This window comes from Rhinopithecus roxellana, chromosome 4, assembly GCF_007565055.1.
Source record: "Rhinopithecus roxellana isolate Shanxi Qingling chromosome 4, ASM756505v1, whole genome shotgun sequence".
In the NCBI taxonomy this organism is placed as follows: domain Eukaryota; kingdom Metazoa; phylum Chordata; class Mammalia; order Primates; family Cercopithecidae; genus Rhinopithecus; species Rhinopithecus roxellana.
This window is the reverse complement of record NC_044552.1, coordinates 91,217,538-91,235,097: the sequence shown is the minus strand read 5'-3', so window position 1 is coordinate 91,235,097 and position 17,560 is coordinate 91,217,538. Positions and strand designations below refer to the sequence as shown.

At 33.1% G+C, this 17,560-nt stretch overlaps 1 protein-coding gene across 3 annotated transcripts in view; it reads left to right on the top strand.

Moving 5' to 3' along the window:
* PHIP (pleckstrin homology domain interacting protein) overlaps positions 1 to 17,560 on the top strand; it is a 146,037-nt gene that overhangs the window by 22,477 nt on the left and 106,000 nt on the right. For all 3 annotated transcript variants that reach the window (XM_030929652.1, XM_030929653.1, XM_030929654.1), the window contains one exon: positions 13,448 to 13,608. In XM_030929652.1, the coding sequence (XP_030785512.1) occupies positions 13,448 to 13,608 (161 nt within the window). The remainder of the gene's footprint in view (positions 1 to 13,447; positions 13,609 to 17,560) is intronic.

The following is a 17,560-nucleotide window of genomic DNA, read 5'->3' as shown; positions in this document are numbered from 1 at the left end:
CACACTTTTCCTGCCGTGTCCTCACCTGCACTTTGTGCTCTAGCTTAGTACAACTCTTTGGCAGTTCTTAGAATCAGCCATGTTGGTTTTCATTCTTTTGTCTCCTCACATGTTTTATTTCTCTCTGGAATGCCCTTCTGTTTTCTGTACATTCTGCAAATATCTGTTTATTCTTTAAAACTCGGATGTTAAACTGGGCAGAATTAAGTGGTTTTACTTATTTCTACTATTGATTTTATCACATGATTATGGCTGTTTACCTTTGTTTCCTCTAATATACTTTAGGTCCTGGAGGACAGACATTATGTTTTATCGCTCTTTAGAGACCCAACTCTTCAGCATTAGTAAATATTAAACGAAAAGTAGTAGGTAGTTGATGAAATTGATACAGTGGGATGGGACAAGAAAAGTTCAAAGGTGGGTAAGGCATTACAAAAATGGAATGAAGATTGGTAGAAAGAAGAGAAACTTGATCCCAGAATGATAAGAGAAGATAAAATCACCAAACCAGAAACTGATTTTTAAGAAATTAAGGTTTATGAGTAGACTGGGTTATCAGTTCATTACACTTGGAATGTAAAATACATACCTGTACAATTTGAGAACCCACTTGAACTTGCCTCAGTATTTTCTTACCCTGTTTTATTTTATTATGTGCTTATAATTCCCAACTACTTTGAACCTTTTCAAAGGTTCATTTATCTTTTTCTAATATGTCTTTGATGTAAGTTGTGAAAATTGAACTAGAACTCAGTCTCAGCAAGAGACCCAAAGTGGTCCGCTGCCTTCCAGTGCTCTAGAACCTCCTTTAATACTGTTTACAAAAGCAAAGACAAAAGATCCCACTGATCTGTTATTATTACTAGCTTGTGATTCTTTTATTGCGGTAGAGAGATGTGAGTGTGTACTTGGCATAGCAGCATTTACTTCCGAAGGTATTAGCGGATCTTTGGTATTGTCCTTTCTCTTACCTCCATACCCACATTATGCCTGTTTTAAGATATAGTTTATTCTATATTTGCTTATACTTCAGTAATAAATGTGCATGGGTAAGGGGAGATAGGAAAGAAGAGACCTAAATACATTAAAGAGATTTTTAAGGTTAAATTTGGAAATTGTTTTAATACATGTTTATCTTGTGAAAAAGATTGTAATACATTAAATTAAAGCAGTTTTTGCTGATGCTTTGTTTGCATTTTTCTTACATTTGACATGTTAGCAAAGTAAACTTCTTACCTCTAGGTCTTTCATTTGTCATCTTTTTTTGGTGTTTTGCCTAGGTATTTCCATTATTTTATTTTACTTGTTTGTGGAGGGTTCCTATTAAGTTCTGCAGTTTTGGGTGAGGATAAGGAGTTTTGAGAATCCTGATTCTTAGACATATTTGAGTGTAAGGAAAAAACTTTGCCTTGAAAAATAGCTTTACTACCCAGACATCCAATTAATGCTAAGAAGCGTTTGCATTAAAAAAAAAAAAAAGTCTTAAATCTTGTCTACATTTACAATTTGTGATTCTCTGAGAAAACTAGTTTGAATAAAGATAGCAAAGAGTCACTTAAAGCTAGATGCAAATCTTTGTAGAGAAGATTCTTCTTTCTCACCTTGTGCTGTATTTTGCCATATTTCCAATATTGTGTTTGAATTACTCTGTAGCTGGTAATTTCATAAATTTATTCAATCGAGGTTTTTTTTTTCTTAGACTCTTAGGTTTATATTTTTCCTCATATTTCTTACATAATTATTACAATGATTTTTATATTACAAATATGTGAGATTACATAATTTTAATATATAAGTTAACAGTTACATATAATTCAGCAAATTATAGGATATAATATGTGGGGTTTTTTTCCTGTTCATTTATCTTTTTCTAATATGTTGTATTCAGTGTTTTTTCTTTCCATTTTCTTACTCAATCCATACTTTATTCCTACTTAGATATCTACTCATCACTTATTTAAATATGTTTATTTTAACCTATTGTTTCTCAGTAACCATTTTTATTTTTAGAGCTCATTTTCTTATATTTTTCTAGTCATAATTTTAGTCTTATAAAGGTTTTATGCTTTTTTTTGTTCAATGATCGTTGACTCAGTTATATTCTTTTTTGTCTTGGTCTTTGTTTTTTAGTGTTTTCCCTGAATGATCTTCATATTTCTGTTTGACACAGTTTTTGTTGTTTTATTAACTATTTTCTCCCTAGCCCCCTCCCTTGCCTTTCTATTTCCTCCCTTTTTTTGCCTCTTAAAAACAGATTAGCTGTGAGAGACTTTCAAGGTGTATTGGCTTTTTTTTTTTTTAGGGAAATAATGTTCCTTATACGAAAGTATCACATGTATAAAATATATATATATATTTTTTCTTCTGCTTAAATTTCTTTTCAAATTAATGGTTGACAAATAAAGGGGGCGGAACTTTGAAGAAATGAAACTCCCTTAGGTGAGTTTAAATTGTTGCTTTTGTAGCTAGTTGTGTTTTAATTTCTTCTGTAACTAATAGGATAACATTTGGTTTTAGGTTATAGATGTGATGAGGGATATCCCCTCCACTTTGTGTAAAACATCTGGCAAGCAATTCCAGTTGTAATTAGGAATCACTAGCCATTTTCCCTTTTAGTTTGTATCACCTATTTTTCCAGAGTGATTATTGGGTTTGATTTTGTTAAATATTCATATCTGTGTAGGTGAAGCAAATTATGATATTATTTTCTCATAAGGTCATGACTGTTTTGAATTTCTTCAGGGATCCTTTGAAGTTACATATTTCAGTGTTTTCCCAGACATCTTTTGGACCTGGGAAGTCCATGATCAGATCGGGCTGAATAGGTATTTTTATAAACAAAGGAATAATTTGTTCGGCTCCATTAGGAAGCCTCAGGGGGAAAATTGGTCTCCAACAAAAGTCTTTTAAAAAGTAAACAAAAACTGTTCAGTTAAATTAACTTTTATGACACATGAAGATTTGATTATTTAGGGACAGTCCATATCGATGTTAGTATAAAATACCTTTGAGTTTGCAAAACATTTTGTCTCGTCTGTTTTGTATAGCAACTCTTTAAGATAACCCTACATTTTTAATTTAATTTAATTTAATTTTTTTGGAGATTGAGTCTCGCTCTGTTGCCCAAGCTGAAGTGCAGTGGTGCAATCTCGGCCTACTCCAACCTCCTCCTCCCAGGTTCAAGCCATTCTCCTGCCTCAACCTCTCAAGTAGCTGGGACTGCAGGCATGCACCAGCACACCTGGCTAATTTTTGTATTTTTAATAGAGACAATGTTTCACCATGTTGGCTAGGCTGATCTCGAACTCCTGACCTCAAGTAATCCACCTACCTCGGTCTCTCAAAGTACTGGGATTACAGGTGTGAGCCACCATACTCAGCTGATCCTACTTTATTAATGACGAAACTGAAGCTTAGAAGAGCAGTAACCAATGACATTATATCTCTGTTTTTGTGTGTGTATGTATGCATGTACCTCAGACCTTATGCTTTTAACTTTATGTCACATTTATATAGCACCTTTTTGCCTTCTCTGTGAAATTATGTGTTAATGTGTCAGCTCTGTCCATTTGTTGATTTGGGAATAGCAGTTGTTTGAATTTTGCCTCAGTATTTGAACTCTAGACACAATGAAATGTGGTGTGTTCTTTCAATTTTTATGTAGTGTCAGATAGATACTTATGAGATAAGGTATTTAATTCTTTGAGAAAGTGTTGATAATTTTGGTGTCAAGATGATTAATTTTTTTCTAAAATGAAATTCTGTTTTCAGAGCCCTTTGATTTCTTTTACAAAGTTAGCTTTTGCTTTTAGTTATATCCTTTCCAATTCATTCTCATTGTGGTCAAGAGAAAACTACAATGAATTATCCCAAAATAAATCTTACTATGTGTGTTACTGCACTCTTCTCCCTCAAAACTTCAACTCATAATTGCTGGAATTTAGTCCAAAATACCTAACATAGCTTAGAAAGCATTCTATATAGTCCACCCCCCTACCTTCTCGTCTCTTCTCTTGACACTTGCCCTTTCTGTGCTCTGTGTGCAAGTCAATCCTGACTTCTTTATGTTGCTTGAATGCTGTGCTTTTTCCAGCCTCAGACTATTGCATATGCTGTTTCCTCAACCTGGAATATGCTCCGCTCCCATCAGCATTCTGTGGCTGTTCATTTTTCAGGTCTTAATTTAAATGTCAGTTTTTCAGAGAAGTTTTCCCAGACTCCCAGATATCCACCCCCCACCCCCAATGTGATTAGAACCCTTTGCTATAGATTTCAAGATTTCCCTATACCTTCTATTTGATAACACTTAACATTGTTGTAAGTCCTTATTTCATGTCTTTCTTCCTTGCTAGACTGCAATCTCCATGAGGGTAAGTACTATGTCTTTTCTTTTTCCCTCTTATATCCTCTAGCCCATATTTGGCTCATATAGGTGCTCTATAAATGTTTGTTGACTCAAAATTGAGTGATTAAAATGTTTGACATTAAAAAGACCCACCTAACTTAAAAAATGTTTATTTAAAAGAAAAATTGTTATTAAAATAACTATAAACATTTAAAAATATTTAAAACCGAAAACATTAGGTCATTGTGTGTTTTCTACTTGAAGTAGCATCAAACTGGTTTCCAGGAAGTAAAATAGGAAGAAGATTAAATACTATTCCTAATTATCATATCTACCCTTTTTATTAGTGCTCTTTATGTCGTTGGTTCATGAAAGTTTTTGCTGAACTCTTGGAATCATCTTTTCATTTTCTGTATTTTATTTCAGTTTAGTATTTGGGTTTTCCTTTTCAGACATTATTCATCTTTATGGTATCTGCTAAATTTTAAAAACATAATATGTTTCAAACAGGAGGTGCAGCTAAACACCAAAATTGAATATCTAGAGATCTGGAAAGTAGCTGCTGTGCATACTGATTATTTTAGTTATAGTATTAAAGCAAAGAGAGAAGCTCTCGTGGGTGCTATGTTGCTCAGGTGACTATTTCCCCTTACTCTTCTATTCCCAGTTACCTGCCCTCCTTTTTTTGTAGACAAAAAGGTGACTACAGAATTACCTTTTTATGTTGCAGCCCGGTTCTTTGTACTTGAACTGAAGTTGGAACTGTCATTCATTATAGTTACTATTATGGTGATTTATTTGTCCTGTTTCGATGTTGGTTGGTTGCTACTTGCTGGTACAGTATGATGTAGAGATCAAATGGTCCTGCAGAAGTAAACCGACGTGTATTGAATAATTTCCCAGAATTATCTCTGGCCCTCGATTTATGAGTATTTGGTTGTCATTACTTCCTTGATACCTGTGATAGTAACGGGTCTTTCCGTTGTGACTCTATAGTGAATTAAACATTCCTCCTTATACGATTCCCTCCTAAATAAAATTGAACCTAAACTATCTTTGACATGTTTTTCTTTTAGTTTAAAAATTCAATGGAAAAGATTACACAAATAAAACTTACAAACGAAATTGATGGCCTGCTTCGTAATATTATCTTACAACTTGCAAATCAAAACTGATGTGAATTCTTCCTTTATAGCATACCGTTTTTTCAGTCCATTTTCAAATACGCAATTGTCATTCTCTGTAGTATAATATGCATTCATATACTGTAATATGCTTAGGCATTAGTGTTTCTTTTTTATGATTAAATAAATTTAAATTCCTCGCATCTTTATCTCTAGGTTTATTTTTGTCAGTCTTTGAATTTAAGCTAATCTCTTTAGATATTTTAGCGTTTTCATATTGCTTTTTTGAATTCCTTGAGGTAGATTGAGTTACAAAAAATTAGAATGAACATATGTTCAATGGTGAAAGTTTAGAAAACAGAACAGCTCAAAAATTAATCAGTCTCACTCCTTATCTGCTATACATACTTTGGCATGTTTTCTTTCAGTCTTTCTTTTCTAACATTGATCTACATAGGCAGCATGTAATAGTTAAGGGTATAGTCTTTGGCACCAGACTGCCTGAGTTTAAACCTGGACTCCACCTCTAGTAAATTACATTTTATCCTTTAGTTTCCTTATTGGTAAGGAATATCTGCTTATTGGGGATAATAGAAGTACCCACCTCAAAGGATTGGTGAGGATTAAATGAGAATATATGTAAAATACTTTGAATAGTGCCTGGCATGTAGTAAAACACTCAGTAAATACTAGCTGTTATTCTCTAAACTTGCTACATAAGAGTGTTCTGTAGCCTTTTTCCTCTCCTCGTTGTGTACTGTATTGTGACATTTATACCCACATCATTAATTGCAGCAGATAAGACTTTTTTTATCATCAGATTCTTGAAGTCCTAGTAAAAACCTCTCATAACTCTAAACATTTGTTGCTTTCCTCTTCCTTTGTAGCCATTTTCTCAAGTGTTTGATGCCTGGCTTTAGCATAACTTCTGTTAGAAAATTATGATTAGCAATTTTTTTGTAACCCTCACTCATATTTCCTTTTCATTAGAACATTTTCATAGATCTCTAAAATGAATAACATTTCAAGTAATTTTATGCCTTATTACTTTATGCCACACAATGCATTTATCTGATAGAAATTCTGAAATCACCAACACCATATATAAACAACTATTTGGACTTTTAATGGACTGATGAACTTGGAAGGTCACTTTTACAGACATTGCTCTCTGATGTCCAGTCATGAATATAGCATTATTTTCTTGGAAAATCTAATTATCTTCTGAAATTGGAGATGGCGTGTATGGGTAAATCAGTTTGGAATTTGTTTTCATGTACTCTTAAGTTTTTATCAGCATTTTTATAGTTCACTCAAGTTTTGTGTCAGAGTTCCAAACTCTTGTTTTACAGTGATAGTTATTAATTGTGTATGTTGCAAGCCAAAACCTTTATTAATACAGGTTGTGGAGATTAAAATGAAACCTAGTACTGATTATTTAGAATTTACTCTCTTTTATTAATTTAGGAATCATTTCTGTAGTTGTTAATTAGAAATTTTGATTACTTTTGCATTTTATTTACAGAAAACCTGGGAGCTTTCCTTCCAAGTGTTTTCTTTAATTAGAATCACAGTATAAAACTAGTCAAGACCAGCCATGGTGGCTTATGCCTGTAATGCCAATACTTTGGAAAGTTAAGGCGGGCAGATCACTTGAGGCTGGGAGTTCGAGACCGGCCTGACCAACATGGCAAAACCCCGTCTCTACTAAAAATACAAAAAACACTAGGCATAGTGGTACACATCTGTGCACCCAGCTACTCAGGAGGCTAAGGCATGAGAATTGCTTGAACCCAGGAGGTGGAGGCTGCAGAGATTGCACTGGTGTACTCCAGCCTGTGTGACAGAGTCAGACTCTGTCTCAAAAAAAAAAAAAAAAAAAGTAAAACTAGTCAAAAAAGGGTAAAAACATGAATTAAGTAAAATTAATGAAAACCTTCTCTTAAAATACTGATGCTTCTTGTCTGAGTACCCCCTGATTCATGCTTCAGAAAAGGCCCAAATTTTACTAAGTTACCTTCCAAGTTACATATTCTTGTGCCTCCTCACTTAATTCTTCTACTGTACAAAAATTGGTTCTCCAGGTTTTAGAATCTACAGCTACATGCTTTTCCTTGCATTTCATTAGGCTGCCAGCAGGGCTCTGCTTTCATGAGTTGGCAGAAGTTGTAAGCACTGTTTTTGTGGTCCTCCATTTCTGATTAGGAGGGAACAGCTTTCCTACACTGGAGTAGGTATTATATAGCATGTTATATTGTTATTAACAGTTAGAAAACAATAATAACAAAAAACACTAACCTTTGTATTTTGTTAATTCATAGTCATTTTCATTTTTTTCCAAGTCATCTTTTTTAACCATGGTTAATTTTGATCTTGGGTAATTTATTGCAGCTTTATCATGTGTGCGTGTTCATTTTACAAAGATCTTTGCAAAAGGAGAAAAAAGCCTAAACATTTTGTAGGGAGCTAATGGTATTTCTGCTATAGTACTTACTTGCAGGGATTTTTTTTTTTTTTATCGTGTATTTTTCTAGTGCCCTCAAAAATGTAGTTATTAAGGTTATTGCAGATACTCTTTTATGCCAGCTACCTTTTTCTTTATGAACTTGGTTCAAATGATATAGTGAGAGAAAATGAGGTAACTTCATTATGTTTATCTTTTTAAAAAATCATCTGCATTGAAAACTTGGGCCCAGCAACAGGAAGAAAGCACCATGTTCTAGATAGAAAGGTATCAGTTTGGTAGTAGAGTTAAATTTACATTTCCAACAAAAATTTTTTAACTTTCTGTTTATTTTCAAAATTAACAAATAATCAATATACAACATTTTTAAGTGGACTTACGAGAGGAATACACAAATAAATATTAAAACATAATTGAATGTAAGGTTAAAATTTTGGTATTGGCATATAAATAGACTGTCGGTTATGTCAGTGGCCCAGCACAGAAAAAAAAATACACACATATATATAACCGTATATATGATAATGTAATCAGAATTTAATAGAAAAGAATTATTCAGTAAATGGAAAGACTGGAACAAATGGTCAATTACTTGAGGAAGAAAAACATAATCTTTAGAGACCTCATAATGAGTATTATAATTGTAGATGGATTAAAGAGTTAAGTGAGAAATCTAAACCACAAAAAAGTAGAAGAAAAGTAAGTAGATGTTTATTGTACTGTTGAGCTGAGTAGGAGGACTTCATATTAAAGCAGTAGAAGATATTAATAGAATTGACTATGTAAAATTTGTGAAATTGTGGGATGTCAAAGAACAGCATAATATGAAAGCCAGGTATATTGTGGTAAATGGAAATGTTTCTCTAATAATGTAACTGGAGAAATTAAAGTTTAGAAAGAGTAGCTTGCTTAAAGTCTCCATAGTGACAAATTTGAACACAGGTCTGTCAGACTTAAAACCTCTTATTTCATTAAGGAATACAACATAGCTGTTAAAATGCTGTTTATGAGGAAAACCTTTGCAAAATTTTAAAATTGATTGCTATAGGCAATAGAATTATGGGTTTTTCTTCTTTCATTTATGTTCTCAAATTTGCATTAGTATTATGATTGGATAAGTAAATCAATTCTTGAAAAATAGGTGTGAAGTAAGAAATGACTTGTGGGGGAATTTGACTTTGACTTGTTATCCTAGCACCTAAAGAAGTAATGGATGAGAACCCAAGGGCTGAATATGCACATAGTTACATCTGATGTTTAAGAAGTTGTGGGCCTTTTGTTCATCTCTACTAATTAGTTTTGTAGACTTGAGCACCTATACTTTATTTCAAAGACTGTTCTGAATGATTTGCTGTAAATGACACTTTTCAGTATTTGCTCCTTTTTGACTTCAGACTTTATTCAAATGGATAACAGTGATTTCTGGAATTTTTATTTCATTTATGCTCTATATTCAGAAATTTAAGTGAATACATTACCCCCTTATTTCCCAATTAAATTCATTTAGCAGGCGGTTAAAATGAAGCACTACTTAGAGATATTTCGAATCTTTTAATCTGTGAGCTAAATCTTCCTTTTTTTTTTTAACTCTTAAACCTAATTTGTTGTTGTTATTTTTGTTGTTTTGAGACAGAGTCTTGCTCTGTTGCCCAGGCTGGAGTGCAGTGGCGTGATCTCACCTCACAGTAACCTCTGTCTCCCGGGTTCAAGCTCTTCTGCTGCCTCAGCCTCCCATGTAGCTGGGATTATAGGCGCCTACCACCTTGGCAGCTAATTTTTGTATTTTTAGTAGAAATGAGGTTTCACCATGTTAGCCAGGCTGGTCTGGAACTCTTGACCTCCAGTAATTTGCCCACCTCAGCCTCCCAAAGTGCTGGGATTACAGGTGTGAGTCACTGTACCCACCAAACTAATTATTCTTATTAATATGTAGTTTATTTGTTAATTCACCAACCTGTGTCAGTCATCTACTAATTGCTAGCCATCATTATCAGCTCTTAGGCTAATCAGATAACAAAATAAAATCCTGCCCATATGAAGTTTATTATGTTGTAGTAGGAGGAAGCAGGAAATAAGCAATGAATATAGTAAATAATTAAATATGTCTGGTAATAAGTGATAGATGAAGAGCAAATATAAAGCTGAATAAAAGGGGATCAGGAGTTATGGGTGATGGCAGGGGTTGTATTGCTATTTTCAGTGGGCTGGTTAGGTTAGGCTTTATTCAGAAGGTAGCAGACATCTGAGAAACGACTTGGAAAGGGATAAGGGAATTAGCCATATGTGGAGAAAGACTGCGTGAAGAGGGAACAGCCAGTGCAAACCTAAGTTTGGAGCATGTCTGGTGTGTTGGAAGAACAGGAGATTGGAGTGGCTGGAGCAGGTCAAGGCGAGAAGTAGCAGGTAAGGTCAGAGATAATAGGAGACAAGTTTCTACAGGGCCGTCTTAGGCTGAGGTATCAGGAAGTTGGTGTTTATTCTGAATGAAATGAAGAGCATTGCAGTTTTGAACAGAGGAGCGATGTTGTAGGGCAACCAGTTAGGATGCTTTTGAAATCTTCCTAGAAGAGGTTGCATTTGAACTGATCCTAGAGGATAAAAAAGAATTTGCCAAGTGAAAAAAAGAGTAGAGATTTGCTTTGGTAAGCCTTATTTAAGAGTAATTGCTATCACTATACTTACAAAAATAAATGTACTTTAAAATGAAAGTCATATATGCTTCTTGATTTTAGGTTAAATTATAATATCCTATAAAGAATTTATCCCTTTGTGTCCCCTTATCTGTTTAACCATGCTCATTTTAAAAATTGATGTTCTAGTTTAATAAAATTTACGGACTTCCAATAATCGAAGAGTCATTTCCTTTTTACTCAAAAATTTAATTGGTCTCGTACTAATTTCTTTAGAAAGTGAATAATTGCCATTTGCCATTCTGCCATAAAACTATAAATTAAATTGAACCATCTTGTATATCTTATTATTAAGGAAGATTTATTTACATACTTTTTAAATTTAAAAGGCTCTATACTCAGGTTTGAGAAACATAAGACAGTTTTTGTCTTTAAGGTACTTAAGATCTGATAGGAGAGATAGACATTTTCCAAATGGTATTATAAAAGAAAATGTGAGTTCATCGAATGTGAGTCCTAGCTCATCCTTCTGTCTTTATAAAAATTATCTACCTGTTTGATATGGTCAAGGCTTCCTCACATTCAACCTCTTCAGTTGTGCAAATACTGAACTATACTTATATTTTCTTCTCTAAATCCTATGGTTAGAAAGTTTGAACCACCACCTTATTACCTGGGAATCTACATATGTTCTTTCTGTATGTCACATCTTTTAGTGCTGTTACACAAGTTTGTAAATGTTTGAGAGCCAGGACTCTGCTAAGTACCTTTTCCTTCAGAATATAGTCATAGTATAGATAGCCAATAGTTACTTGGTAGCTAAGCATTACAAATGATACTGTGGAATATAGTGTTAGCTATAAATATATTTCACCTAATTCTGGAAAATGTTGCTTGAAAATTTGACTGTAAAGTAACTTTGAAAAGGTTATTCTTATTATTTTTTTTCAATTGGCTTCCAAAATGAAAATGGATTTAATCCCAGTTTAGGTCAAAGATTCAGTAAAACCTGTGTTTAAGAAGCAGTAACATTTTCTTTTAAGAGAAGTAGTTTTTGCTTATAAAATGCTTCATCATCTCTGATTTTTAGATGGTCTTCTTTATAACAAATTTATCTTAAAAATTCGGACCTATATACTAATGCTCAATCATCATTAAGAAACGTGTCTTGATATATTATTTCCAACAATCATATTTTCACACCTGAACACTGTTAGTTTCCTAAAATTCGACATTTTGATTTGGTTAGAGTTAAAGTACATCTTGGTAATACTGTCAATGTTTATGTGGCATGTCATCACTTATTTTCTTACAACGGACAGGTGAGTCTGAGATGTGAATGATCCTTGGTGTTTGGATAAGATGATTTTAGTTCTCATTTGGCAGGAAAATTGACGTCTGTCGTTTTTGTGTGATTCTTGCATTAAATACGTTTGGAGCCAAAGCATTGGAGGATGTCTTTTACCAGGCCATTCATGGGCATGAAGAAAATGTATCAGGGGCAAGGCTATGATTGAAACTTACTGAGTGTCTGTTAAATTGTTATATAAACAACTTAAGCCTAAATATGCTAATTCACGACTGTCATACCTTGTCTTAGAAATTCCCAAGTGTTGCAGTAGATTGTTGCATAGAACTTACATGCTAACAGCAAGAGAAATACTGTATCAGAATATAAAATTATTGCTGTGATAAAAGAACATACAAGCATAGTGTAATTATTCTTTGAAATATTATTGCTTAGGAACCTGTAAAGGCTATATATGTCCTCACCAGGCCCAAAGATTCTTTGGGGGTTTGGGGTGGGGGCAGTGCGGTGCAGAGTGGCTGGAAATATAGTATGAGCCAAACATTTATTGGATGTGAATAATATAAGCAATACTGAGATTCTTTATAATACAACCAATATATTTATGTATTACCAACTTTAGGGCATAATTACTGGGCTCTGTACCTTGGTTAAGTAGTAGTTTGTATATATATTTAGTTTTCTTTAAGGCTGAATTCAAGTGAGAAACCTAGTGCTAATTACCCAATGTAGATGGCAGTCACTGTTAGAAAAAAAAAAGCCTGTATTAGAAGATCATCTGTAGGTTAACAATGTGCCTGCAGATCAGTCAACATATATTTATTGAGCACCTTCTTTGTCCATAAGTTACCAGTATAGAAAATAAGTAGAGTAGTAATTTAGATGGAAGAGGACATTTTCGGCTAGAGTCAATGTATCAAGCTTTGGGACAGAAGATAAACTTCAGTCAAATCTTGAATGATGATTAGAATGAATGAGTTGAAAGGGAAAGCTAATGGATTCTAAATAAGGAATCATTATACAGGTGTTTGGCAAGATTCCAGGTTTAATTATTATTTTTTAATAATGCAAATGATGTATTCCTTTGTCTTCACTTGCTACAAAGATATTTTTAAATATCATTCTGCCTGTCAGATTTAGAGTGTTCAAGTGTTACTGGTTAACGAAAAGTACACCGGGTTCCAGTTTTAAGTGCCTTTGTAAGAAAAACTATTTCGTAGACAGCTTTTAAGGAAATAACATATAAATGCTTTAGGTTTTTAAAGAGCGCTAGCCAGAGAGTAAAGAAATCTGAGCTTTAATCCTAGCTTCATGCCTTACTTTGTGATTTTTGGACAGGTCATTTAACTCCATTTGCCTACTTACAAAGTGAGAATGATAGTGCCTGACTTATTTTAGGTGAAACAATGTTTTTATTCAGTACTTTAAAGACTTTTAACTAGAAGCCGTGTATATCAGAAAGCATCTTTATTTTTACCAGCACATGACAAATTGGAATATATGAATTCTTAAAAGGTGATAATTTAAGAAAATTAATTTCCAGATTACATTTATTTTCCTTCTTTTTCTTGGTAGCGGATACTCTGTTTTCAAGGAAGCTGAACGGGAAATACAGACTTGAGCGACTTGTTCCAACTGCTGTGTATCAGCACATGAAAATGCATAAACGAATTCTTGGACACTTGTCATCTGTGTACTGTGTAACTTTTGATCGAACTGGCAGACGGATATTTACTGTAAGTAATTTATAAAGTATTATTTATTTTCATATATGTAATTGAGGAAATTTTGCTTATAGGTGAACTTGAAGTAAAATCTTGGTTTTTTCTTTTAATAGGAAACTGGAAATTCAGGTGGTTTCACTTACTCTAACAGAAGAGTTTAGTTAAATTTGGACTTTATCCAAATTCAGAAAGTTTCTAAACGACATGTTGCAGCACAAAGTTATAATATGCTTGTGCATCATGAATAAGTATAGTTCTCAACATATATCAAATACAGTTTGACATTTTGCAAAATGTCATAAAATAACTTTAATTTTAAACCAAGGACATTTCCTAAGTATGTTGAGAGATTATTAAATGTGCCTTTTTATAATTGTATGAGATTATTAAATATACCTTTTTATATTATCTGTAGAAAACCACTTGCTTGTCTATGAGAAATTTCCCTTAAAATAGTGATTTAAAAAAAGCTAAAAGATTCTGAGCATATCTAATACTCTTATTATCTGTTATTCTTAACACTTCATTCTTCAAAATATCTGATGTTGTGTTTAAAGAACTTCTTTAGGTTTATATATTTGTTATCATTTCTTGTAACCTGTAGAATGGAGAAAAGCAAAGCTTTCGAGCTTTATTTTAAGTGAGAAAATTACTTTTGGAAATATTTTATTTTCAGGTGCCTTAACATCTACATTCATTAAGCATAATACTACACTATTGTGATGATATTTATTATTAAACACTACCCTGTGGGCTGAAGGTATGCATTCGTTCACAAGGTTTTTAATTTCTTTTGAAATAAGAAAATTTGAAATGGAAGTTAAATGGAAATTTTCCTGTCTTTGAAGAGAGCAGCTGTGAATTTTACGTAGTTATGACAATTATAGATTCCTCTTTTTAGTGAATTTGCTTGTAAACTGAGACCTATTTATACCTACTACTTCTCCTCTACCCATACACCCAGTCATCTGTAAAACAGCTAAATAGCAGGATGTAGCAATGCATTTTTATACTTTTCTTTTCCCTTGACTCTAATCTACCTCAGGCATTTGCAGATCACTTCTTACATCAGAATTTTCCCCCTTTACCTTCTCTTCTATCAAGTATTATTTTCAGAGTGGAAAATAGGCATCTCTATATTTGCTGAAGTGCCTACCAACAGTAGTAATTTGCTTTCAAATAGTAATTGAAAATTAATTTAGCCATTCAACTTTAATATGGTTATATTCAAATTCACCTCTAAAAACCTAAAGTAAATTTGGTTTTTCTTATGTTTGAAAGAATTCTTTCAAAAACAGTAATAAATTAAAATAATGAAAAAGGGGCATTACATTGTGTTTTTGTATTACATTTTGGTCAGTATAAAGTTATGCCATTGTAAAGAACCTTGCAGGAAGTCTTTCTTTAAAAATGATAGGGATTGTAAGCATTTGTTTGTCATATTTTATGAAGCATTTTACATGTTTTGATATTAATTAGACATATAATCTTCTGAAATTTCTTTAGGGAGAATACAGTGAAATAGTGTGCTTTTTGCTATCTGATGAGTCTGATAGGTATGGACTGGAAGAGCTTTTTGAACCAGGGTTCAGCATGCTACTGCCTGTGTGTCAAACCCAGTTTATTTGTTCTTATAAATGCAATTTTATTGAAACACAGGCATATTCAGTTGTTTATATGTTGTCTATGGTTGCCTGTGCACTACAACGGCAGAGTTGAGTAGTTTTGACTGAGAACATATGGCGTGCAAAGCCTAAAATATTTATTTGGCTCTGTACAGAAAAAAAATGCTCTCCTTTTCTAGACATTTGATTATTTCTTTTAAGGGCACGTGATTTAGAGAACAGGAATAATATGTGAAGAGGAAGCTGTTTCTTGGTTATTTCTTTAGTTGAAAGCACATCAATTAAGGGAAGAAAAGTAGCGCTGTGCTATTTTATATGGTCTTACCAAAAGTCTAAAGATGTTTATTTTTTAAGAATGTGATAGAATTTGTTAATTGTGCCAAATTCAGTCTCATTTGTAATTTTTTACTGGTGATTTGTAGTTGCAGATTTCAGAACGTTACCTTATAATAAGAGATACAAAGATATGAGGGCACTGTTTTTTAAAAAAATTCTTGTATTTTTATTATTTTCACTTCAAGTGGTGGTAGGGTACACATATGTCCACTATTCATATTATTCTTTAATAAAGTGGGCACTGAGTGTTTTTTTCATTTCACTAGGCACACACTAGACACTCGTCCTTTGGAAATCAGTCTTGAAAATACATAGAATCAGCCTTTAAGATAGTAGATCATGATTGACCGGTGAAACACTCCTGTGCGAGAACATACTGTTATTATTTTTGGAGATAACAATTTGGTAATGGACCAATCAATATTTCCTTTTTATATAATTGGTATTTTAAGACCTTGCAGATTTATTTCTAAGATATTTGTATATATATATTTGAAAACTTTTTCCAAGGGATTAATTCTCTTGAGTCCTTTCTGAACAGGATAGCTGGAGGCATAGAGTACTGTGGTTAAAAGCATCAACTTTGACATCAGAGGGCTTTTAGTCACAGCTTTACGACTTCTACTAGTGAAACTGACAGATTACCTCACCTCTTTAATCTCCAGTTTTCTCATCTCCTAAAGAGAGAGGGGAGTAGATAATAATAGTACCAACCACATAGGATTTTTGTGGGATTACGTGAATTAATGTGTATAGTTACTACTGAACAAAATATACAGTAAGCAGTCATTAGATTTTCCCTGCTGCTACTTATAGATTTTAGTAAATTTCATCTTTGATTTTTTATCCAAATCTTATTTATAAATAGTATACAAGAATTAAAAAGGAAATCATTGTAATTGATAATTGATATTCTCTATTAGGAAAACGTATCATTATTTTGTACTATAGTATTTTAAGAATGGGTGCTTTCCTAATTATATTAATGAGAAAAACCCAAGGAGGGAAATAGCATAATTGCCAAGTCAGATTTTGTTCCCTAATTCTCTCTTAGCCTTTTAATGTTTTTTACTTGGTTTTAAAATCATTTCCTTAAGTAACATTTACCAGAGAAAAGCAGAGTTAATGAATTCTCACAACTAAGGCACTCAAAAGTACATGGAACACCATATAAAAAGCAGAGTTTTCCCCCCATTTCAGAAACATAAAATGTCTCTCTGATTCTAATTAATATTGTATAATAAAGAAAATGAGTTTATGCATTCCTTTAATGAACTTCAGAGTTTTATGAACCAGCTACTGTTCTAAGCCGTTGGGATATAGAATTGAAAGTAGTATTTATTCTTTGAGAGTTCACAGATGGTAAACAAACAATATTGATATAATGTGATAAAACCTTGGCAGGAGGTATACGAGGCGCTGAGACAGCATAGGAGATAGGTATCTAATCCAACCTTGTGGTAGGAGATGGTAAGGGAAATTTACTAGAGTAATAACAGCTTGGTAACTTTAGGAGTTGAATTGGATATTGCACACTTAGGGAAAGGCATTTACAGACTTGGGGAGAATGTAACATGCAATTGTGTATTAATGGATGTGGCATAGAATAAATATGGCTCATCATAAAGAGCTAGAGATATTGGTGTGGTACAAAATCAAGATACTTTTGTGACCTGCTAAATAGTGGATTTCTTTTCTGAAGGCAGTGGAGAGCTAATGATTGATTTGGTTAGAAGAGTGAGTAGAATTTCTCTTTTCATTGAACCCTTTGGCATTATTGTAGAAGATGGATTCAAACTAACTCTATATACAGAGAAATTGGCAAAAAGATTCTGGCAGTGATCTATAAAAAAAGTCAGGGATTAAACAGTCACAGTGGGATGGAATTGACAGATTAAAAATAGGATTTGTAAGACTCAAGAGACTGATTTGTATGTTGGGAGAGAGATGGAAGAGTATAGGATGACATATTTTTAACTTCTGTCATTTAGGAAGTCCTGTAA